Source organism: Hippoglossus hippoglossus, chromosome 8 (genome assembly GCF_009819705.1).
Source record: "Hippoglossus hippoglossus isolate fHipHip1 chromosome 8, fHipHip1.pri, whole genome shotgun sequence".
Taxonomy (NCBI): domain Eukaryota; kingdom Metazoa; phylum Chordata; class Actinopteri; order Pleuronectiformes; family Pleuronectidae; genus Hippoglossus; species Hippoglossus hippoglossus.
This window is the reverse complement of record NC_047158.1, coordinates 16,844,620-16,869,895: the sequence shown is the minus strand read 5'-3', so window position 1 is coordinate 16,869,895 and position 25,276 is coordinate 16,844,620. Positions and strand designations below refer to the sequence as shown.

General features: G+C 43.3%; 1 protein-coding gene across 1 annotated transcript in view; it reads left to right on the top strand.

Annotated features, from left to right (window-relative positions):
• The window catches only part of LOC117766408 (protein phosphatase 1 regulatory subunit 29), a 60,914-nt gene extending 35,751 nt beyond the window's left edge, over window positions 1–25,163 (top strand). The window contains exons 3-4 of the mRNA XM_034593402.1: window positions 14,184–14,874; window positions 15,577–25,163. Coding sequence (XP_034449293.1) covers window positions 14,539–14,874; window positions 15,577–18,108 — 2,868 coding nt within the window. The 5' untranslated portion in view covers window positions 14,184–14,538 and the 3' untranslated portion in view covers window positions 18,109–25,163. The remainder of the gene's footprint in view (window positions 1–14,183; window positions 14,875–15,576) is intronic.
• The last annotated feature ends 113 nt before the right edge of the window (window positions 25,164–25,276 follow it).

Genomic DNA, 25,276 nt, shown 5'->3' with positions numbered 1-25,276 from the left:
AGTCATAGTTTAATAAACTGAATCAATATGTAGTGGGAATAATAAACGGTCAGTCCCAAAGCACTTGGTTGGTAAGTTAATATACAAGTGTAAAAAAAAAAAGAAGTTTTCTTTTGTGGTGAGACTGAGTCACTTTGCTGACAGTCGACTCTGAATCATAATGAAATCCACCTGCACTGAATTCATCATCTCTCCGGGCATGGGCATAGACTGTGAGATGGACGATGACGTCTCCACTTCCTCCCCCCATCGTGAAACGAAGCCCAAGTATCCCAGATACAAATACCGCCATCTTGCTCATCTGGAGCCAGAGTCTGCACGGTGCGGTAATCGGGGGATGAAGCCGCGGTAGCAAAGTCCCGCCGATATGTTTCACCTCGTTTTTATAGTATCAAATAACTAATTGAAGCTAAACTTACTAGAAACATAAACACTTGAACATATATCAGAAGTAATAGTGATAAGAACAACAGAAAATGACCAAAACCATGTGGTAGAAAAGGGTTAGGGTACATAGTTTGAAGTGGTAAGGATTTATGACCAATACTGCTGCCAGCCACCAGGTGGTGATCAAGACGCTTTGGCATCACTTTTGGGGAGAACACCACAGTGGAGAAGACATTTATACATATATGAGATAATAAGATATATGTATTACCCATAGTGCATTGCTTTGCTCCCCTGGAAAGAGCTATTGACAAAAAAAAAATTGAATACCTCAAATAAGCTTTAAAATTCTTTATTTTCTAACAAGAGGTCGCTTGTATATTATTTTAAGTTGTTTTCTTTTTTCTTCTTAAGCTGAATCTTATGTTGGAATGAATGAGCCATCATGCGTAAAACCCAGTCTTGTCTGCCTGCAGGACATATTACTCACATGCACACACACACATACACATACACACACACACACACACACACACACACACACACACACACACACTGTGGAACATTATGTTTACTGTAAGTTAATACAGATCATAATGAAGAAACCCCACAACACCACCACACAATATACTAGGTTTAGCGCACCCCATTAGTTTACCTGGTGCTTCTTATTATTGTGTGTTCATCTTGTGCTCTATTTGAAAGATGCTCACAGATTTGATACATTTTAATGAAGCCTTTGTTTACTATGGTTGTACTCTGGGTTGTGTAATAGCATTATTCATCATCACAGTGCTGCAGATCTCTTGCTCTTGTTGAGGCGTTCAAATTGCTGCTCAGCCACCAGCACAAGGCGGTTGTCTACTCCTACACATTGGAATAAACAAACAGATTTTATTACACTAGATGTCTGTGCCGAAAACAGGACAGTGTAAGTTTCAGATTGATTATTGTTACCTCTGCCAAGGGGGTTATGTTTCCACCCTTGTCCATTTGTGTGTTTGTTTATAAGTAAGATTATGTAAAAAACTACTGGACAGATTACGATGAAACTTGGTGGAGGGCTGCAGTATGAGTCTGGGAAGAACCCATTAAATTTTGGTGTTGGGGCATTTTTTAACTACCTTTTCATTGGGTTTTTCAACATTTTATAGTTTCCCTATAGGGCATAAAGTACATTCTGTTCCATAGTAAAACATCTCTCTGACTCTGCCGATGTGTTGGGGGTTTGAAGGAAGAATGGGAAATGCGTGATTTTGTTTAAAGCAAGTAACACAAAATGAACGATTTTGTCATTTGTCGTCTTGTGATATTTGATCATTGTTGGGACAGTGTGTTTTAGTCTCCTCAGTCCCAATGTTTCCTCCACTCGTCTAAGAAAATGAACGATGGAGTAAATAATCCACATCTTTCATGCTAATTCCTGCCGCTGCCACGGCCGATCACTTGTCCCTCTTCACTAAAGTAGCACTTTACTCGACTCACTGTTTGTTCATCCTCTGTCTCCGGTCAAAAGTCAGTGTCCTGTGGGTTGAATTCATTTATCCCAAACGATCAGCCAATCAAAGGGTCACTCCACAGCGCCTGTTACTCACTTAACAAAGGGAAGATGAATGGACGCTGCTGCTGCTGCTGCTGCTGCTGTGTTTGGGCTGTAAGATGTATCCAGTTTTTTCTTGCGACTATCCGGTGCTGCCGCTGATCTGTTTCAATGTTCACAACAATAATTTAATCATCTTTATTGGAAACGACAGGGATCAGGCTCAGCCCTGAAAACCCTCTTACACGCTCACACATGCCTGACACATTTTTTACAACTGAATGGATTTACACAAAGAAAAAAAAATAACATACATGTACATAATCGGATACTTACACGTTTGCAGAGACGTGCTGGAATATTTTCAAAGGATACTACATCTGTTGTGAACTAACGCCCGAGCGGTTTGGAGATTTGCACGTTGCACAACAGCCTTGATATGTTGTTCATGCTTCATTCATGAATTTCATGCTCTGTTCAATGCGCGTCGAATACAGACTCGCCTGCTCGTGTCTTCCACTGCATCAGCCTGGCAGGTGTGCACGCTGATACAAATATACAAGGTTCAGCCGCAGCTCTTTTCAAGCTGATCGTCTATATTTAGATATAGTTAACGGTCAATGGCTGATGCAGTTTGTATGACGCACTCTTTGTTATTTACTTTATTTTTGTTATATTGAAAATCCAATTCCCTCTATGGGAGTAAATTTGATGGAAGGTGATTTGAAAAGTCACTAAATGACAGGAAGCTCCTTGTATCTTAAAATGCAACCGTAATTCTAGAAAATTGTAAAAATCCGGGGAACTGTTCCTGTAAAAGATCGACATGCTGGTATCACTCACTGCTCATCAAAAATGTTCCAGTTTTCTTCTTGCATATTTTATTACTCGTGGACGCTCAGGACATAACGGAGACATATTTATGACATTTATGCCTCTTAAATGAAATGAAATGAACTGGCCACAAAAATAGCACAGCCGCATTGAGCCATTTGGTGAAAGAGCATCAAGTTTTCAAACCTCCAACCCTTGCAATGTGAATGGACTGTACTTCTGTAGTGCCTTTATTATTTTTTATTACACGGCCAATCAGGGGAAATGTGGATATCAGTGTCTTGCCCATGAACACTTGGACTGGAGGAGCTTGGGATCAAACCGCCGATCCACTTTATACCTCCTGAGGTACAGCCGCCCAATGTTCGAGACATTTTTCCATCACACAGCTCAGGGCTGAGCTAAGTGCGACATTAATCTTCTATAACACGAAGCAAATCTTCTCATTTTATTCGAAACAGTGTTCTTCACCTGTTCTTCGTCCCTCTCGCTCCATCGCTGTCCTCCTCCTCCTCCTCCTCCTCCTCCGACTCTATCAAGGTTTCCCTTCAGGCTTGCCGAGGGAAATCCTCAACAATGTGGGATGCAGTTAGGCATCTAGAATATTCATGACTCACACATAAATAGTGAGCGCTGCACATCGCTCTCCCAAGTGGGTTTGTAGGTCTGCTTTCACTGAAATGCACACACACACCCACAGAGAAGTTAAAACACGAGCCGTTGGTATAGTTCCCAAAAAATAAGGACGAGATTTCTGTTTCCCCCGTAGGATAGTTCCAGGCCATCTGTGATTTGTCCATTCATCCATCCGTCCATTCGTCCATCCATCCGTCCATCTATCCATCCACTCAACACAGAAAAGCAAAACTAATCAAAATCGTACATTAAACGGGATTAAACACTTTATGCCTGGCTCCACTCCATGCACATCAAGTCGGCCATGATGGCTGCTGGCTAAACGGTTAGTGAATGAACCTCAGGACTGTGCGAGTCATCACAGAAAGAGATATGAATCTGATTGTGATGCCTCCAGTTTGTAAGCACAGCAAGCAGGTTACTGCTGAGTCATCATTCTGGTACGGCTGTTCAAATTAGGATCCAAATGCAAACACAGAGCAAGAGTCGGGGAACCATTTTAAAAGCAGTTTGTTGCAACTTTGCATGTAGTCGGTTGTGGCTTGGCTGGAGAGGTTTGGGGTTTGGCTTTGGCTCAGGGGGTCTGAGAGGGACAGAGCAGTGAAGGCAGCAAACCGAGGTCAAAAGTCTGGAGCTGGCTGGAGATAAGTAATACAAACTGCTAACAGCTGACGGAGACAGGCATCAGGTGGGCAGGAATTGTGGACCTGTGGTAAAAGCAGTAAATCATCTGGGTTCAGATGAGGATGAAAACAGGACAAAACTTGGTTGCGGCGTCTGCACCACCTTGTTAATTGAATGATCTGGAGTCTAGATGGATGAGCTGGGTTTGATGTTGCAGCGGATTAATGAGATGATTCTGATGACCATGTGCTCAGGTTCCCACACACATGGAAATAGACGGACTTGTGACAAATATTAAAAACACAAGTGAGGAACTGACAGGAAACGGTAAAAAAGCGAGAGGCAGAGAATACAAATGTTCCTTCTTTCTCTCGTCACCTTCTGAGTCTTGCTCCTCTCACCCTGAGTCTCCTCCTTATCATCCACTCCATCTCATGTTGCTTTTACTCTTCATGCCTTTCTCTTTTATTCCAATCACTTCCTTCTTCACTTCCTTCTTCTTGCCAACTTGAAGTCTACTTATATCTCTCTCTGGCCTCTCTATCTCAATTCCCCCCCGCTTTGCCTCGTCCATGTTTTATGCATCATTGGTTCCCATGCTCCTCGGTGATCAAGAAGCGATTGGGATTTCCCGCCTGCAGCGTTGATGCATTGTTGCCATGACAGCAGCACTGGTGCAAGTGGGAAGGCCAGAGGATAGCAGATGCATTGATAGCGGCACATATATATTGTGCTTTGATCAAGAGCGAGGCTTAACTTGGTGATCTCGAATGTCAGAAACTGTAAACGCTTAACCACAGCTTCCCCCACAATGTATGCATGTGTGTGTGTGTGTGTGTGTGTGTGTGTGTGTGTGTGTGTGTGTGTGTGGAGGAAGAGCGATTCTCCTTTAACAGATTGTGAGCGTGTTTTGTCAGAGTTCATGTTAGCAAATATGAATCTATGAAATTTCTGCAAATGGAAACACCTTTGTGACATTCTAACCAGAGGAAAAATCAATACACTGTACAAGATGCAGAATAATCCGTAGTAGGTGTGAGATGTCTGAATGCTGCAAAGCAAACCTAAGGGTCTGTATCACATGAATCACGTGTTTAAGACTGCAGTTATCATGGTGCACTGCATGTCACGAAAAGGTGTTCTTCTTTTATTGGTAACCCATTTTTTTTCTCTTCTTTTGATGGAGGGCATATTCCTGAGGCCTTAATTTTGTGATTTTGGATTCTACAGCAGAAAGAGGTGATGGCAGTGATTTTAACACAATCCTGAATGTGTGAAAACACTGGAACAATCGCACAATACAATTCGTACTTGTCGAAAATATTCCCACATTAATTGAGAAATAACAAACAACTGTTTCCTGTGGTGTGGGCTTGCAAGAAATGTACTCCTCCTATATGCAAAAATCAATAACTCTAACCTAAGTCCCAGCGTCTCAAAACTGGCAAGTTCACAAAATTGCCAAACAAACCAGGTAGATAATAAATGATTTAACAGGTCCCAGGTAGTTAAATACACTGGGCTTCTAGAATTTTTAAATAACCATAGCATGTAAGAGGATGATATAACACCATATGCACTTTGATGGGAAAATACTGATCTGCATATGCAATATTAAAATCATCATCCTCCCCCCTGGAGATAAATCCTGTCTGATGGGGGCTTTACTTTATCCACTGCACGGTCATTTTCCATTTCAATTACAGAAATGTAACTCATGCAACATGCACACTTTTTGGGGGTTTTCAAATGTGTTTGCTCAGATTTCTCATCTCTATCTATCAAATGCCCTAATAAGACAACATGACAGGCATTGATTGATAACTATGTTCAAACGTGATCAGCTTCAGCGAATGGCCATGTGTTGATATCTGTTTATGGAAACTTTACAGAGATATGTACCTTCCGTCAATTTGAAAAATCGGCACCTGATTTTCCTGATTTACCTTTTTCATTATAAATTATGCATTTCACCAATTCTGAAACTTGTAATAACTTATTGGAAGCTTCAACTTGTTCAGATTTATGTTCAGATACTGATCATGATGAGCATTTCCTCTCTCAGAAGCAGTGGAGGATCAGATTCTATTACTTTTGTCAATAATACATTTTCAGTGGTGGCCCTCATGTTTGTGGAAATAGGTCTCGACTGCCCTTTCTCCACATCTGCTCAGCCAGGTTAATACATGATTTTACTCTAAAGAACATTGTTGTATTATTATCTACCACAGGATTGTGATTCCATTTGGCCCTCGATGACGTTATTGCCGAGGCTGCAATCTGACATTTCATTGACCTCAATCACCGAGGTAGCTGCACTGCTCTTTGTTCGTCACGTCACCCAATTTCTGTTTTTGCCTGAAGCACCAAATATATGCAAAGATGGACTACAGGACAGTATAGGCTATAAATCCGGCCTCCTCCGTGTTAGTGGTTGGGACACGGACCAAACTCTAAATGTACTCAAGGATGGTTTGTATTGTATTGCTCTGACCTCACTACCATGGCTCCAAACCACAAGATGGCAGCGTTTGTATCTGGGATAATTTGGCTTCCTTTCTGGATAGGGGGAGAAAGTGGAGATGCGTCGTCCATCTTCATCGTCATCACACGTCCTGCTCCTCTCCACCTATTCTTTCCACTTTTCCGTAACTGCACTTTCGAGCCGTAACTGCTCTTGAGTTTCAACTTGAGTAGTATCTGCCCTCATTCTTCGCTGGAAACCCTCCAAGTTCAATTCATCACCACTCAACCACGTCCACTGGCCTTTTGCCTAATCTTTTGGGGTGGATGAGAAATAATGTCGGTAGTAGTGATATAGTGGTCAGTTAGGGGCGGCTTAGGTGCTTTGCTCCATTTAGCCCCAGACGTTCTATTGCTTCACTTCCTCTTCCTGTGAGGCTTTTAGGAAATGGATACGATGTCATGCATGAGCAGCCGTAAACGTCAGTGGTCTAAACGTCAGCAAGTGGCAAACAAATATAGAAACACAGACAGAAGGTCGGGAAGGACAGAGAGAAAAAAGTAAGACTGGGGTAAAAAAAAAAAAGATACAGGAGAGAGAAGTTGAAAAGATCTTCTCAAGGCAAACATGAATTATAGATCTAACCTGAGAGATCAAACCTTTCATTCCTTTCTGTCCTCCGTCTCACTCTCTCTGCTCGCTCGGCTGCCTCCCTCTCATAAGTCGGGCAGCATGGATCTTCCTCCTAATAACACGGTGCATCCAAGGTGATTTGTTTTTCAGCGTGTGTGACTTTCTCTTTTCTTTACGGCTGTTTAAAAAAATAAAAATAAAAAAAGAAGACCTGGGAGGAAACGAAGATCAAATGCAGCGCCTCATCAGATCTGTCTCAGCTGTCTTTTCCACTGGCCTCTCTTCTCCCTTTATTCTCTCGTTGTGCCTTCTCCTCCTCATCTTCCTCATTTATTTATATCTTCTATCATACTTTCGGAAAAAATAGTTCCTTGTTTGAGGCGGATATAAAGTAATAATACGTAATACGCAGCATTATATATAGAATAGACTAAGATTGTAAATGAAATGCACTGTATCCAGTATAATGGACACTCTGTATAACAAATATGTATCTTTAAATCCTACCAAGAGTGAACGAGCATCATCGTGTTCAGCGGTGCTTCGCAAAGGAGTACAGCTGCTTTTAGCAGGTTGCTCTTATGGCCACTGAGAAATCATCTGTTCCCCTCACATGTACACAGGGTGAAGCTCGCCGAGGAGCGTCGTCTGTCTGTAGTTGTGTTTGTCTCATCTCTAAGCCCCGTGTGAAGTGGAGTGGAAACGGTGCTCTGCTCACACAGGCCAAACTTCTCTGCACTACACTGACTGTGCTCCAGGGAACGAGCCTGGACCGGAGGTAAGGAAGTGAAAAAGAGACAAGCTGAAGGACATTAGGGGGACGAGAACAAATACGGGGATTTGAGTTGAGAAAAAAACAAAGGTGGAGGGGGAGAGATGGAGCGTGGAGAGGGGAAGATGGAGAAGAAAAAAGCAGACGTAAATAGATCAAGAGTGTTGTCTTGTTTGTGGTGAACACTTTGTCAGTCAAATTCCATGGAGGAAAACTGTATGTCACTGTAAACAAAGACAGACTCTCTCTTTCTGAGGGCCAGCTGTTTCTGCATCTGCATGTGGCCACTTAGAGAAAAACCAGTGCATCCAGCGTCTGGTGTCAGAGCGCTCTGCCTTCACTGTGCCGCCGCTCCTGGCGCCTCTGCTTGGAAATCTCTGAACTTTTCGACGAGGCGCTGATGCTGTCACTGTGGCTCCTCGTCACCCTGGTTACCAAGAAAAATGAGCCCCGGTCGCGTGTGTCGTCTGTCTGTACCGAGGCGTGTTTGTCCAGATAGAACCATCCCAACAAAGAGAGGAAAGCCCATTTTATGGAAGCAGATTCAGACCCTGAATCACTGTACACGTCTGTAAGTGTGTTGTTCGCTGTGTTATCAACACACAAGGCAACAACTTAAGTCTTTACTCCATGGCTGTTTGATTGAACGGCGTAAAGCTCATAATGCCAGGCATCCTCCAGTCGGTGCTTATGGTGAAAAAAAAGAAAAGAAAACAGATGTCAAACACGGAGTAATAAAAAAAAGGGATGATGCCGGTCTATCGGGTGGTGAAACATTTTCAAGATATTGTTGTCATAGAAACAAAACCCATGGCACGACTTCCCACTAGCCCTGCCAGCACTATTCTGCCAGACGAAAACGCTATATGGACACACACACACACACACACACACACACACACACACACACACACACACACACACACACACACACCTTCAATACAAATACAATTAAAGAAACAATGCATATTCCACCTACACTGTTGTAAAACGTCGTATAGGAGTGTGAATTTATTTTTACTGCAGCACTGAGGCTGAATGTGTGATCTAATCCCATAAAGTCCCAGTGACTTGATCGCTTGTGATCCATCCTGCAGTAAAAACGCGCCTTAAGATAAACCATTATGTGTCAGAGCATTACTGACGTGTGTGATTTCTACCATGTGAAATGATCTAATGCTGGTCAGTGGTCAGCTATAGACCATATAGACCGTAAATAAAGATGGACGACGTGCCTCCACTTCCTCCCACTCTCCACAAATGAAGCCAAGAAATCTGCTGCCGTCTTTTGGAGCGACAGTAGTGATCGCAGTGTGTAACCACATTAGTGAGGTCCCGCAAATACACACTTGACCAAGTCAGTCTCATCTGTTAATTATGGTGTTAATGTTTTTACAGCGTCAAAGATATAACTAGAATTTCATTCAGTAGAGCTCACACCTCTGCCAAGGCCCAACAGTCATTTTAAAATTAATCAAGGTCTATTAATCATTCACGGCAGAAACAGTACAAATGTTGCAATAAAGAAAGTTTCAAATAGATTTCTGGATCCGCCCCCTGATCCGGATTGGCACCAAATTTTAATGGGTACTTACCTGACCCGTACCCGATCCTTCCAAGTTTGATTGTTTTTCGTGAAATCATAGAAATTAAAAGAAAGTTCTGTCCCTCTATGAACTGCTATCATCGCTATGACGTATACTGCTGCCAGCCACCAGGGGGCGATGAAGACGCTTTAGTCTAAATGTGGTACAGTTAAATCTCAAATTCCTAACTGGTGTATCTGGAATTGCACGTGATGACGTTAATTGGAACGGGGCCTGTCATTATTTGTTAAATTGCAAATGCTGTCAAGCTCCTTAATTATTACCTAAAGAGCTGCTGCCCACTCACTGGAGATGTTTTCGGTCATCTGCATCTCGGGGGGGTTTTGCTGTTCTGAAATATTGTGTCACCTTGGGAATTGTTGTGTCTCCTGTCAGACTTTCTTTCTTTCATCTTTGCACTTTTAGCTCGACTTTTTTTTTTTTTCCTGAGCGTAGACTCAAGCCGGGAATTAAAAGAGTCAATCATGGTTCCTTTCTCTCCATGTCAATCTTATTTATTTTTGCCCCGAGGCCTCGTAGGCCCTTTACAACGTCGGACCCTGGGGCTTGAGCCTCACATAAACACACACACACACACACACACACACACACACACACACACACACACACACACACACACACACACACACACACACACACACACACTTAAATCTACATGCTTCCAGAGTGTGACCTAATATGTCTTCGGGGAATAATCCAAGTCCTTCACTTCTTCCGCAACAGCTGTCAACGTCTCCTCCTCCTGCTCCTGTTCAGGAATAAAAAACCCACTGAGTGCAGCTACTGTGACTTTGCGTTTCTGTGTGTGTTCCCGTGTGTTTACCACCGCCCATTTAAAGTTTACATGATGCTGTAAAGCCTGCGCATGAAGATCTAAAAATGGAACCTGCAGCGACGGAGCGGACTGAGCTGCGTGTGGATACTGACGACGGATAGCCGAGGTTAGATAGTTTGACTTTGTGCGTGACTGACAGCTCCGACGTACTGTTTTTCCTCCACTGTCATAAAAACCCCTGAGCCGTCAGCTAACCACCCCATCATACCCGCTTTGGTATAACGGTTACCATGGTGACCCGAGCCTGCCCCAAATTCACTGCAGTGAATAAAAATAGGATTCACTCCAGGTCGTGACATCGGACTGAGGATACTCAGAGGGGATCGTCGGTTCCAGTCCCTTTTTAACTTGAGCTGATTGAGGAAAGAAGCAATATGTTGTCGCCTGAATGGAAACACACTGAGAATATATTTGTTTCAATAAGTGTTTGCAGAGAGAAACTTATTTTTTCATTGTCATTTTTATTACTTTTTGTTTCACTCGGCAGTTGAATTGCGAAGCGTACCCACTTTAAATTCATCTTTTAAGTCTGTTTAAGATCCTCTGACTCATGGTGAAATGAATAAAATCAGTTTACTCTCCAGCATCATGATGAACTGACTGAAAGCGTGATGGGTAAATTAGCGTCGCCTTGGGGGAAGACTGGTTCAAGCGAAACGTGATTGATATGGAAACCATGTTTTCTTGCGTAGCAGGCTCTACTCAGTGACAGTCATTTTCACATTTATGGAATTTTATATTTTGTGGAAGTGGTTGTTTTGATCTGCGGTTTCAAAAGAGTATTGAGGAGAAAATAAGTTGATGACAGTCACAACGTTCTTATGACAAAGGTATTTTATTTTTTATTCATTTTTCCTAAGAGACTGTCAAACCTTATTTTTTGGTTTTAGTTTTCTCACTGTTTATTTTTGTCATTTATTTTTAAATCCCTTAGATAGAGAAAATACTGAGGTGTTGTGGCTCTGAGTGCCTGTGCAGAACGATCCCTGTTAAAAACAAGTGTTGAGCATCCTAACATCAATGATAAAAACATCATGGCTTTATTGATTAAGAAATCCCCATAATTTGATTTCCTTTCTTATCCTGCTTGTCTCAGATAAAGCTCTAAGGTTCTTCAATTTCAGACAAAAAAAAACTCCTCGTCCGATTGTAAAATGAGCAGCTGCCTGAGTGAATCAGTCGCTAATTACAAACGAATTGTGAGCACAAGTTGAATGAAAGGTGCAGTTAAAAATGTGCCTTGCACGTTCATAAATCTGCCTGTTTCTGCTTTCGGATGTCGGTTCGTTTGTCGCGTATAAATCTCAGGTGACACAAATCAAATCGACAGCATCCTATGCAGCCGGCAGCACAAGGGGTTCCTTTTGAACAAATTTACATTTGGGCCGACGGTGGCCCGGCTCCAAGAGTCGTGTTGGTAATAGAAGAGATGTGGACCCTCTCCAATTCCAGCACCTGTCACAGTCGATGTTCATTGGAGGCTAATAGAATTCCGGAAGGAGAGTTTCATCTTTGTGGCTAATGAAGCGGAAGAGACGCGCTGATTTGATGTGAACGCCAACAACATCCCATTCTGCTATCGTTAGGCTTAATTGGCACTGTCAATCACAAGTGTGTTTCCATGGCAACCGTGAGGATCAATATGAGCCTGTATGTATTGAATAACCTAAATCTGTATTACATGAGGGGATGGGTCTGATTAAGTGGGATATATAGTGTGTGTGTGTGTGTGTGTGTGTGTGTGTGTGTGTGTGTGTGTGTGTGTGTGTGTGTGTGTGTGTTTGTGTGTATGTGCGTATGTGCAAGAGTAGGCATTCAAAGGAAAATAATCAAAACGTACAAGATGAGGCTTTTGGGAAAAGAAGGATTTGTGTAATCAGGTGTTTTCCTGGAGAACGTGTAAGTAGGACAGTGGAACACCTGCAGCTTCCCACCTGTTCACCGGTTTATTTGCATGATCTGAACTACTCCTGCTGCTGTGACCTACTGAGGTCAGATGAGTGGAGCTGCTCCACAAGTGGGAAATGATGTGCTGCAGTGCAGGGGGAAAAGTTTTATAATACATCCTACATGTTCATACTTATGAGTGGACCAGTGTTGTGAGTCACGCTCTTTCCATACGAGACAGGCGCTGCATGTCCCATATTTCTAATTATGTAATCATATCCAGAAACACACACACATGCAGACCTACTGTGCTTCCTGCCTCCCACATGTAAACCCTGTGGAGTTCAGTATGTGGAGCACCAAATGAGATCATGTCTCATGTGGAGAAGAGACACTCACAGCGATGAACAGCAGTAAAATCAAATCAAACAGATCACTGAGCGCTATTGATGATCGGTTGATCGAATCGTCAAGTGCATTCACACCAATTTTCCTGCTGTGTACTTGTCACCAGAATATACACATTTTGATGCAGCTTTTGCTTTATATCCAGACAGATTATATCGATCTGTCACACGCCAGCATTAGAAACCACTTTGGCAACAACATTTCCTGTATCCTCCTTTGCCCTGTTTATATCTAATAAGAAGAGACAACTAACGCAGGAGGTGCTTAAGGTCATTAAATCTGCATGATAATGTAAAGTTTCACACTTTAGGTGATAGAAGTTTCTGCAGCAATAAATAGATCGACAAAATAGGATGGGCCTGATTCTCGGCTGGCAGCTCTGGGGAGCTTGGACCGGAATAGACTGGAATGAGTTCAATTCTCTGTCGGAATTAGAGAGACGTCTGAATTTGGAGCACGGGGAAGAAGGGGGGAGATTTTCTTTGTTGGTTTCATGGAATGAAGATGGGAATCACAACAACCTAAAACAGAGATGTGGGAGGAAAGTCGCAGATGGACAAAGTGTCACAGACATCATCCCATTAGTGTGCAGCGCAGAATCCAAAGCTTTGACCTGGCTACCTTCACGAGAACCATGTGCACATACATGCACACTCTTATATGAAGACGTGTGTGTGCCTACACATGTAGCCCTTTGTCTGAGGACACGTGTCCCTTTTTAGTGTCCAGATTTGTATAATATGTGTGTAATTGTGTGTTTCCCTCGGCTGCTAAGCTGGCAAGAGGACAATGCCTGTCATGATGCAACAGGCAGCTAATCCTCTCCTTATGTAAACACTTGACTGCTACTCAAATGACATGCAGATGGGATAGAGAGCTTAAGGTTTGGCAGGATAGTGTCATACCAAGGAATGTCTGGGAGACAATGTGCTGTCAGCATTTGGGTGATTACTGCTGCCGTTTGAGGACTGGTGAGAGATTGGCACATGTACATGAGCATCTGCCAAAGCTTGGTTAGCCTTACGAGGTGGGGATCCAGGGGGAAATGACTGAGTGCAAGGACTTGCGACATGTTTTATACATATTTTACCGCCAGAAGAAAACGGTGTGCAAGTCCAGAGGAGAGTTGAAATTGATTTAGGGATACCTGCAGGGTCACTGAATTAGATTATTCCAAGACAACAAATTAGCACTCATTTAAATTCATGATGCAAGATCGTTTATCATCCAATAACTGTTCGCAAACAGGAGTTCAGTTCGCTGGTGATCGGCTATGGGACAATCACTTGGTTGTGATCAACCTGCAGTGGGCCTGCCTCAGTGGAGGCCGAAACCCCCAATGAGGAATACAAGTGAGGACGTGTCCCAAAAACCTTCCCAGCATCAGAATAGCCCCGGTCAATTAGAGTGTTGATCCACAGGGATTGTGACACTTGAGTCCTAACAACCAATCTTGCCATCCTCCATTACTTTTGTGCAAAGAGTCTCTTTTAATACTATAAATAATATAATATCTGTCACATTTCTTATGTCCCTTTTACTTATCTCCTCCACAGACTCACCATCATTCCGAGATCCCCTCCATTTGAAGCACTCACAGCTGAAGTCTACAGACAGAGAGTATGAGGACAAGCTGTGTCACCCCACATCGCAGCCCAACAAGATATGACTTCACATGGGTCCCGTGCTAATCACCATGACGACCATAAAGCTGTGACTGTTACTGTGAAGCCGTCGCCCCTTTCCAACACCTGACCCCAGACCCTCCTCCTCTTTGGAAATCCTTCCTATCAGCCTGTGCTGCTTCCCTCTCTCCTGCAAACTCAATCTTTACCTTTACCTGCCCGCCCCCACTCCTCTCCCCTTAATAATCACGGATTCCTGTTCTTTCTTCTTCTTTACTTCGGCATCATGCAAGGTGCTTCTACCACCCCCATTCTGCTTATTCTTCCCTCCCTCCTATTCTTCTCCTACTTGCCCAACATGGCCAGCGGAGACTGCTGGCTCATTGAGGGGGACAAAGGCTACGTGTGGCTGGCTATCTGCAGTCAGAACCAGCCGCCTTACGAGACCATCCCGCAGCACATCAACAACACGGTCCACGACTTGAGACTGAATGAGAACAAGCTGAAAGCTGTGCTCTTCAGCTCCATGTACCGCTTCACCAATCTGACCGACCTCAACCTGACCAAGAACGAAATCAGCTACATTGAGGATGGAACCTTCGCAGGACAAGCCAACCTACAGGTGAAGGGAATAGGATGGGAAATGTTTAATGCAGGAAAACGCAACATGTTTGAACCTAACCCTGTCACTTAGCTAGAGCACGAGTATGATACTGGTTTATTTTTAAATTAAGTAGGACTCTGATACATTTTTTGAGAAATGAATAGATATCACCATGCCACATTCCCAGTCACTACAAGATTTATTTTTAATTTGTAGTATTATATAGTAAAATATTTGCTCATTTGCATACATTCACAGAACAGATATGTACACAGTGGACAAAGTCAGATTTTGTTGACATATTGAAGTGAAATGTTTTTACAGGGATCATTTTGTTTGTCTGATCTTAATCACTCCCTGGATTAAAAACTACTGTCAATAACCATAAAAGTACATTCATAAGGGAAAGTTACATTTATGTGAGTGTACGAGATTTCTGGTATGAGTATGAGAAACAAATTATTGTGAGAAAATGGCCTTTAAAGATATGTTTTGTAAAAATCCATTTTCTTTTCACTAGTCCAAGACAACATTTTAAGGAAGCAAAATAACTGAAGATCTAAAAAATGCCCATTGCATGAAAATATTGTTTCCCGTCTGCGGTGTCTTGCCTTAACCTTTAACCTTTTGTATTTGTTATAATACATTTGTTATGACTGAAATCACAACAGTGAGAGAATCAACCACACCCTAAAACTTCTTCTTCTGTGTCTTCTTTAGGTTTTACAGTTGGGCTACAACAAGTTGACAAACTTAACTGAGGGCATGATGAGAGGCCTGGGCCGCATGCAATGCCTCTTCCTCCAGCACAACCTCATTGAGGTAATTTCCAGCAATGCATTCTGGGAGTGCCCTAGCCTAAGCAGCATTGACCTGTCGTCCAACAAACTTGCCCGCATTGATCCATCCACTTTCACTGTTCTAATGCGCCTAATGGTGTGTGAGCTGGCAGCAAATCCATTCCACTGTGGATGCGATCTTTACAGCTTCCTAACCTGGTTGGAATCCTTCAACAACGTCACACACACCTATGACCGTCTCCAGTGTGAGACACCGAGAGAGATGCTTGGCTACCCCTTACTTAGTCCTATAGCTGCTGGCCATGCTGGTCGAAATGCCAAAAACATATTGAACCATCACTGCCGGGATGGAGTTATGATTCCAGGGATGACCTCTCTCCCACCAGATATGGATGGTTCTTCCGGGATGGGGCCAGAGATGTTTGGTGGTGCCGGGCCGTACCACCAGCCCACCACCTCTTCATCATCTACTGAACTCAGTGTTCCCAGTATCAAGCTCCATCATGTCTCTTTGTCATCAGCTTCTCTCCTTGTGCAGATTCCAAGGCCCTACAGCAAAATGTATATTCTGACCCAATACAACCAGACATTCGTGTCTGATGTCATGAATTTGAAGAACAAGAAGGAGATGATTACCCTCAACAAGCTCAAGCCGCACAACAATTACACATTTTGTGTCGGATCCATTCGCAACTCTCAACGTTATAACCACACCTGCCTCCAGTTTTCCACTCGGGCTCAAAATCAAGACGACATGCTCCCCACACCTTCCACCACCACTCACTACATAATGACTATTGTGGGCTGCCTTTTTGGCATGCTCATTGTTTTAGGCTTTGTCTACTATTGTCTGCGTAAGAAGCGGAGGCATGATGAGAAGAAGAAGTCGATCTGTGTCAAGAAAACAATACTGGAAATGCGCTATGGACCCGAGGTGGCAGCAGCAGTGGGAAACGATCCATCGGCAGTCCATAAGCTCCAGGAGCAGTCCAGAGAACATCACCAGTATCAGCATCACCACGGGGGCAAACTTCCCATGTCCACATCCTCCAGCTCAGGAATGCTCCACTCAGCCAACACCAGTTCCTCCAGACTTTCCTGTATCCCACAAGTGGAAAAGATGGCCACTGCCTTTTCAGAGGCCATGGCTACAAGTAAAGGAAACTATATGGATGTCAGAACTGGAGGGGTAGGAGATGGTGGGCATGGAGGGATGAGGGGGGAAGACTTGAGGGACGATGATGGAACTGATGTTGGGGATGACTCCGATGATGACGGCCATGGCTCTGCATCAGAGATATCCACCATTGCGATGGAGGTAGACAAGGTTAACCAGATTATCAACAACTGCATTGATGCACTGAAATTAGACGCAGCAGTTGCTGCTTCTGGGGCCTCTACTAACCCTACAGCCTCCTCCAATCCCACCTCTCCTCCCCCCACCAGTGCATCCGCCCTTACTCGTGGCTTAATCCCACTCTCCCAAGGGGTTACAGAGACTTGCCAAGTCATAGCTCCTAACAAAATACCCCCACCACCTCCACTACCTGCCTTGAATGCCCCTCTCTCTGAGCGCCCAGGGATCAGTGGTGGTGGCTTTGTCATCAGTCCCCCCTACAGGCCCCCTCCTCCAGCCACTGCTGTACGTCCAATTCAGCGACAAATGAGTGCAGATGCAGCTGTGGTTATTGTGAATGCTGTCAAGAAACAGTGCAGCACCACCTCTTGTAGTTCCATGGGTCGGGACAGGGACCGTGGAGGAGCGAGGGTGTACAGCCTGGATGTTCCTGAACCTAGGAGTCCAGATGCATGTAATCAACAACAGCAGCAGTACCAAGACAGGGCCAGTCCCTTGGGATGTGGGGAGCCCCTAGAGCGCCTGCCTTTAGTGGGGAGTGGGAGCTGTGGTGGAGGGGGTGGCGGTGGTTGCGACAGTGGTGGTGTTGGTGCCCATCATCAGGACAGTCAAAAGCCGCACCATTACCATCAACAGCAGCAAATGCAACAGCAGCAGCAGCAGCAGCAACAACAGCAGCAGCAGCAGCAGCAGCAGCAGCAGCTGGAGGTGCAGCAGGACTACCACTGCTCGGAGCACCGCCACTCTGTCCCAGCTCTCTACTATGAAGGCTCCCACCAGGGCTCCCCAGCTCAGAGGGTTTCATTCCTAAAGCCTCTGACGCGTTCAAGGAGGGATGCAGCATCCTACTCCCAGCTTTCGCCTGCCCGCAACCATTCCAGTTACTCTGGCTATTCCTCCAGCCCAGAGTACTCCTCAGAGAGCTCACTGCGCATCTGGGAGCGCTTCCGTCCCTACCGGAAAGGCCAGCGTGATGAGGCCTGTTATGTGACAGCCGGAAATGCCCTTCGAAAAAAGGTGCAGTTCGCCAAAGGCGAGGACCTGCATGACATCCTTGATTATTGGAAAGGTGTGTCAGCACAGCAGAAGCTGTGACTGTGGGACCAAAGCATTGTGGGAAAAAGAGTTTGAATACTTCTTTTCCTGAAAGGCCTGTGGGCTAAATAAACCATTTGAAGTTCACGGGGAGATAAATGTACAACAAAATTTTGCCTTTGGGTTATTTTGGCATGCTCGGTGTATAGAATATTGTGCTAAAGCAAGGACTGTGAAACTGTGCCTGGGATACAAGAGTAATTATGGTGTTTTATTTCACACTTCGCTGTAGCCCCATTTCTGAGTCATTTTCATTTAGTTTTTGTGGGTTTTATTTACAGCACAGGGAGCAACTGCCAACTGTGGGATTCATACTGTTTGAGTGATCTTATTTTGTGACCTATGAACCGTCTTCATCAGTGCCATGTTTTCATCTATGGGTAATCACTGAAGGTAAATGTTGATACCCTTCACTTCAAGAGTTTTTTTTCATATAATCTGCAGTGAGGTACTTGGGTTTGTTTGGGCTTCTTCGTGGAAGTAGATTATAATGGAGTTGAAATCCTGTCCGTCTCTCTTCCATGAGATCTGTCCTGCAGCTGACATATTTGCATTTCAATAGCATTTGTCACATAGAAAGAAAGGAGACATCCGAAAGAAATAAACAAATAAACCATGAAAGGAGAGTCAGGTGGGCTCCAAATTCCTGCAGCGTAAGGAAATCATGAGAGAGCCTTCGCCTAAAATAGTGCTTTGATTGCACCCTGAGGTGTTGAGCACATCTTTCCAACTAACAGTCTTGCATAGTTTATTGAGCGATGTAAAGAATGTTTTTCCACAGATGTCCCAAACTGCCCTAAACCAAGAATTATTTTAATTTGAAGTACTGATCGCAAAATAATGTCCCCTGTTATGAAGTTAATTATGTGCTACTGACCTGTGTACAACAGGGATGGAGAGAATAAAAGCAGATGATATCAATTATTTCCTGCAGCCACTGTGAATGTAAGTAGATTACAAGCAGGTTACGGGGGAAATCTCTTTTGCACCACATTGCGTTCCAAATCATTTCTCTAACGTTTAACGTGAACGAGGCGCAGAGGGAAAGGACGCGTCTAATTACTGCCAACATGTCTGTTCTGGAAATTAATATTCTTGTCTATTGATAACTTAATTAGCCAACTAGTGACAGGCACGTTTGCTTGCACTTTATGCCTCATGATTGTGTGTGGCTGTGTGGTGCACAGTGGTCAGTATAAGTGGGTGTTGGCATGCCTTGTCAGATTATATTGTATATGCCCAAATTGACTTAAATTGATAGTTGTAATTATCTTGCCCAGCAGTGGCTGGTTGTCTCAACAATACTAGATTATTAATGGCATGGACAAATGTACAAATATCAACAGTGTTCAATGTATTTTCCCACACGTGCATCACACGGCGCTCAGATATTCGTAGCATAGTGCCTCTTGCCAACACGGCCATGATCTAATCTCCATTCGCCGTCATCCACCTGGCCTTTTCTATTCTATTGTGATTTTGCAAAAAAATGATCGTGTCATTGCCAGGCATTTTTGGACAAAAAAGCATCCTGCTCACCCAAAGTGCTGCGTACCCGTTAAAAGAACCATGCATCATCAGCCAACATACACAATCTGAGACATCCTACCCTGAAAATGTGAAAACTGAATCCTCATCGCGTCATTCACTGCTTCATTTAAGAGAAACAGCAGCATAGTGAAAAGTTTAATTTCAGGAATGTTTTTATCTATTTTTTTTTTTCTATCCTCTTTTGATTATTGTGACAGTGTTCATTTGGCCCATGTTACCTGGATGTATAGGATCGGGATGAGCAGGATACTGAACACAACCTGCTCTGTGCTACTAAATGATACATGTTAGAAATGTTCTTTCTTATAGGCAGAGTTCGGGTCTGGACGACATTTTACATTTCTCATTTCTTCTTCTTTTTTTTTTTTCTACATCTTCTCAATAAATGCGGGTTGAACAGGGATAAGTGTGCACATGTTAAAGGGAGGTGTGTACTGATATCTACATATTGATCTGTGTATTTCTTCCCTCCTGTTTGTTTTCAGGCCACATTTATCGCTCTCTTTTTTCCCCCCTGTTTTATTAAGATGTGTGCATACAGTCTGGGTCAGGAGGTCGTTTCCCTTGGAGTCAGTTTCATGCTGTGAGTGTGCAACACCCAAGTTCAAGGGCCTCACTGTGATGTTTTATTCATAACGTGTCTGGGATGCACCAGCTCGTCCGCTGTCTTTATATGATACGATGAACACACGTGACGATCTCCTGTTAGGTGAGATTACAACCTTTTCTAAAGGAACTTATCACCGTTGAACTCCCCAGAGTCTCAACTGCTACAACCAGTTTACAGAAATGGACACTAAGAATAAGAGCAGCAACAAATTTCGGTTCCAGTTTATGTTCATCTACCAGACAAATTATAATATGACAAAAACTTATTAAATACATTTTCCATTACAAGTCACACATTATTCAATTTTCAGGGGACAGATCTATGTTCAATTGCTCTTCTGCTCAAATTGCTATCAAACTTTTTCTCTTTTTTTTTCAATTACTCTTTGTGATTAACCAGCATTACTGGCTCAACTGCAATTTCAATGCCTGGGTAAGAAATGCCAAACTTTCAAATAACTAGTAAACAATGTTTTCACCATAGCCCAAATATGGGCTATTGTAACATTTTAAAGGGATGATATTTCTCACGATTAGAGATTAATAAAAAAAACCTGCATGTAAAATGCAAACACAGACACGAACAATTTTAATTTGACAATTGTAATCTCTATGCAAAAAGTGATTGAAACAAAAGATTTTGACAGGTTTGTTTCAGCACTGGACTCAAAAATAAACGTCTGCTTTTCATTATTGCTTGCTCCCCTATAACAATAGTTGGTGGTTTACTCCAAACTGTTGTGGTAATTGTCCCTGGAACCTGACGGGTATTTAATAACATGTCACTTTTCCGTTGGGGTTATGGGACCATTGAGGATGCAGCTCATATCTGCAAGTGTCAATCGACAGGATTGATGCTTTCAATACGCTAAGAGCCGGCTCGAATAATTTACCAGCTGAATTATTAAAAACCTATCAGGACCACAAAGTCGTTTTTTCTGTCGCACTGAGCCAGCACAAAAAAATAAAATACAAACCCTGTCCTCTATCTGCGTCGATCCCCTGTAGGGCGGCTCACTCAGAGATCGATGGGCCTTTTTTTGTAGCCCCGTCCTTGTTGTTTGTCTCGGAGCCACCGGAGAGCCAGACGTGAGAAACTTATCTAATGTGCCATTACTCTTTAGTCCCTTTGTGGAAACCACGGACGCTTTCAGTTTCCAACGTGTTAATCCTTTGATGCCATCTTATATTTAAAGCCTGGTCCAAATAGCCGACTCCGGTCGATCATTGGAATGGGGAATACGCTCCATTATCTGAAGGAGACAGGGTTGGACGAAAGAGTTTAGTCTGACCTCGATAAGTGATTCATATCACGACACAGTATTGGTGGCGGAGTCAGGATGAGTCACAGTCTGATTAAACTTAAACGACTCCTTTTTTCCTAAAAGGCAGGTAATGGGCAAACTCTTCAAAGAGAAGAGAGCAATGAGGGGGGGGCTGAATGCAGGCAGACATCCAGGATAAAAGATGTGGAAGCATGGCTGCGCTAAAACTTACCATGCATGAATCAGTGCAACGCTTTAAACCAACCGTAACACACGTGGGAACAAGCTCGTGCATTTCTCGCATCTGAAAGCAGCTTCTTCTTAAGGAGGACGGCTTAATTTCCGCTTGATTTTAAGGCAGGTCACAGGCAGGTAATAGCACCGTTTCAAATCCTTTCCTTTAGTATCTCTTGACCTTTTTGTCTAATAGTCCGTTAAATCCATTAGTTTACTGTGAGGGAGATTAGCTCGTGTGGATAACGTGCCAAATGTGATAATTGGAGAAAACTACCACGTCTCCTCACAATTGCCACAGCAGAGCTTATGGGCTTATGTGATGGAAATTGAATGCATGTCGTCTGTATTGGTGCTCTATTGTGAATTTATATTTATAATGGATAATGGACTTCTATTGAGATAAATGAATTGTCACGTTGGCGTGACCGACTTCTTGGTCACTCTTCATACTTTACGAGGCAGCTCCGACTGGGCCGAGCACTGCCAACCGTTCCTCTCCAACTGCCAAGCGCTCTGGTGAAGAGTAAATAGGTTTGTTTGTTTATTTTTTGTTTACGGTGTTAATGTTACTCAACTGAAACTCTTCATCAGAATGCAACAGACTACACGTGTTCCTCTCGGATGCGTGGCTCTTTGGGCTCGGTAGCTAAAAAGTAAACAGACCTAAAGCTGAGCCTGTAAGCCGTTCTAAGCTCAGAGATACGCATGTCGTCGGCGAAGGGTTTTAAATCTCTTTGTCAGGTATTTGAGCTGGAGAAGAATTCCACCTTTGATGATTGTAAGTAATAGGCTTCCTGAGCAGAAGAGCATTTGAACATCCGAAGTGAGCCACAGCGGGGCCACGATCTGCAACTCGATTGGACGCCACCTTTCACGACAACACTTTTTTTTTTTTGTTCCCCCCCCACAAATGTATCCAGTTTGTTTATTCACACTCAAAATATGCATACTGCAAGTTTTTAGTTCCCAAAGACGGACAAAGGATTTAAAGAATCTGTGAAATATCTGTGAATTTTGTACACTAGATAAAAGATAAAAAAGATGCTAAGGTAAAAAAAAAAAAAAAAAAGCTTCTATAGATGTTTTATACTCAAGCCTGAAATCTTGATATGTCTGTGTGTTTCTCTTTTTTCAGTTGGTTGTTTGTCTTTGTTTATTTTTTTTTGTTTTGGATGGGGGGGTTCTGTGAGGGGAGGGTCGGGGGGGGGGGGGGGGTCCTTGGGAATTATGGGGCTGACTTTTTTTAGTACTTGCAACGATATATGTTATAAAGGTTTTAAGAGCAGAGAAAGCTTAACATAGTGTACTACATAAAAGAAAAGTTGTTATATTTGCATGATTCCCTGTATTTTTTTGAGAGACAAAAATATATTGTTGTGTACAATGAGTGGACGTACATTGAAAAACAAAAACTGTCGGGGCTGAGATACAGCATTGTCGAGTACCTTTGATTTGAACATTTAGGTTTTAGCCATTTATATTTTATTCTCTGTAACGTTATATTTACATTTTTATACTGACGCCGCAGTTGCCGTTGCTACTCTTCTAGCCAATGGCTGGTGGAGTGTGCAATGCAATGCAAATAAGGGGGTAACAATGAAGCTGGTGCCTGTTTACAACCATCAGTTATAAGAACTGTCCTGTTGTTCTCCATCACAGAGACTATTCTCCATGGCAGACGAGGAGCTTTCTCCTTTGGCTCGAGATGGGACCCTGTCACAGTTTGTGGTTGTATTTCCTCATAACTCACTTTACGTAACATATGTTTGAGGGGAAAGTGTGGCGGAGGAACGCGTGCTCAGACGTTGTGGATTGTCTAATGGGCTTAAACTGATCCCAATCCATCACTGGGAAGTCACTGGCAAATCAATGCAGCATCAGCAGCTTCTCCCTCGGCCCCCGGCCCACACGGCTGTTAGCGAAATCAGTGAATTCCATTCTTCATCGTCTGCTCCCAGAGCCGGCCGGGGTTTCTATTAAAGTCAGTTCATTTAATTCACCGTCTTTTATCTTCTATTATACGACCTGTTTCTTATACGTGGTCTTCTGCTGAATAGCTTTTTTTGCGTGCACGGAAAAAGACAGTATCTTGACTTGATTCAAAGAGAAGAGTTGCACTACTGCAGAAATAATTAAAGTCCTCACAATTACCAATGCAGTCAAAACATTAACATTCGTATTCCACAGCAGTTAGCATCAGATATTCATCTTTATTTTTTTTTATAGAGAAATGAAATTCAAATGAGTGAGCAGGACCACAGAGAGAAACAACAATACTTGGGGTTGAATTCAATTTAGCGTGAAACTACATTATTGACAGTGTAATTAAGTAGAAGCATTTGCGTTGGACGGTCGAGGCTTTTTAAGGGAAGCAGATTTCATTTTATCTGGCACCCGACCAGTAATGTGCTGGTAACTCCTACTGCAGCTGTACTGATACATTAGTTATTGCATCAGGGTCCGAGCGGTGGCAGCGAGTCATAAGTCATTGTCATGTTTACATTCTGCAGTGATAATGCAGGACTCCCCCAAGTGAGATATACAGCCTGCTCTGCTAAAACCACCTCGTGTCAATAGCAAAGGAGAAAATGAAATGCATTAACCTCTAGGCTAAGTCTGCTCCTCAGCTTGTCAACATGGCTGTGCTGCAGGCGGCCACTTCGTAGTTGTGTTCTAATTGGGTAGAAGTGCACTGTAATCAGATGAGGCACTTCTAGTTCTTCCTCTTTGGCACGAGAGGCCTAAATGTAACTCGGAGCTCATTTCTCTGGGTCATGGCTTTGAGTTCCAGTCTGTTCATTCATCCTCTCATTCGCTCGGTCCAGTTGTTTTAGCACGTATGTTCTAATTTCAGACCCTACTGCCCCCATCACCTGCTCCTCCTCTTCTTCCCCCATCCCTTCTTAAGCTCCAACAATCATTTCATTTTCCACTTTGCACTCTGTCTGTTGTGCCTTAACCATCCAGCGCTTCATTCTCCTGCGTGTGTTGATCCTGATTATGTTTTGGACCCTACTTCAGCCCGACCCTTTATGCTTTGTTTGTCTGCCTGGATTTTTGCATGCTTGTTTTATTTTAAGTAAAATCTCTTCACGTTTGCTTCGGCCTCCTGAGTCGCTGCTGTTCTGGGAACTCTGGCCCTTCAACCTTAGATCAAACAAACTTTCCATATGGTCCCACTGCAGTGAGGAGCAGATGACGTCCCGTGTCAGAAGCCCCATCAATCAGCTCAACGTTAATGTTTTCTGTGCTCACAAAGCAAAGGCTGGCCGTCCATTGCTATTCTGAACACACAACCCCCGACGCTGTGGTACTTCCAAAGATAGAATGATTAACCTAGATAGCCAGTGCCAGATATTGAAAACTCAGCAGTTTTAATAATAATAAATAATCGCTGTCGGTTCACAGAGAGAGAGGGGGGGGGGCACCATTCTCAACTCAATGAGGAAATTAAATATCTGTGGATTGATCCGTTTGTGAGCTAATTGTTTTCTGGCCGCACAGGG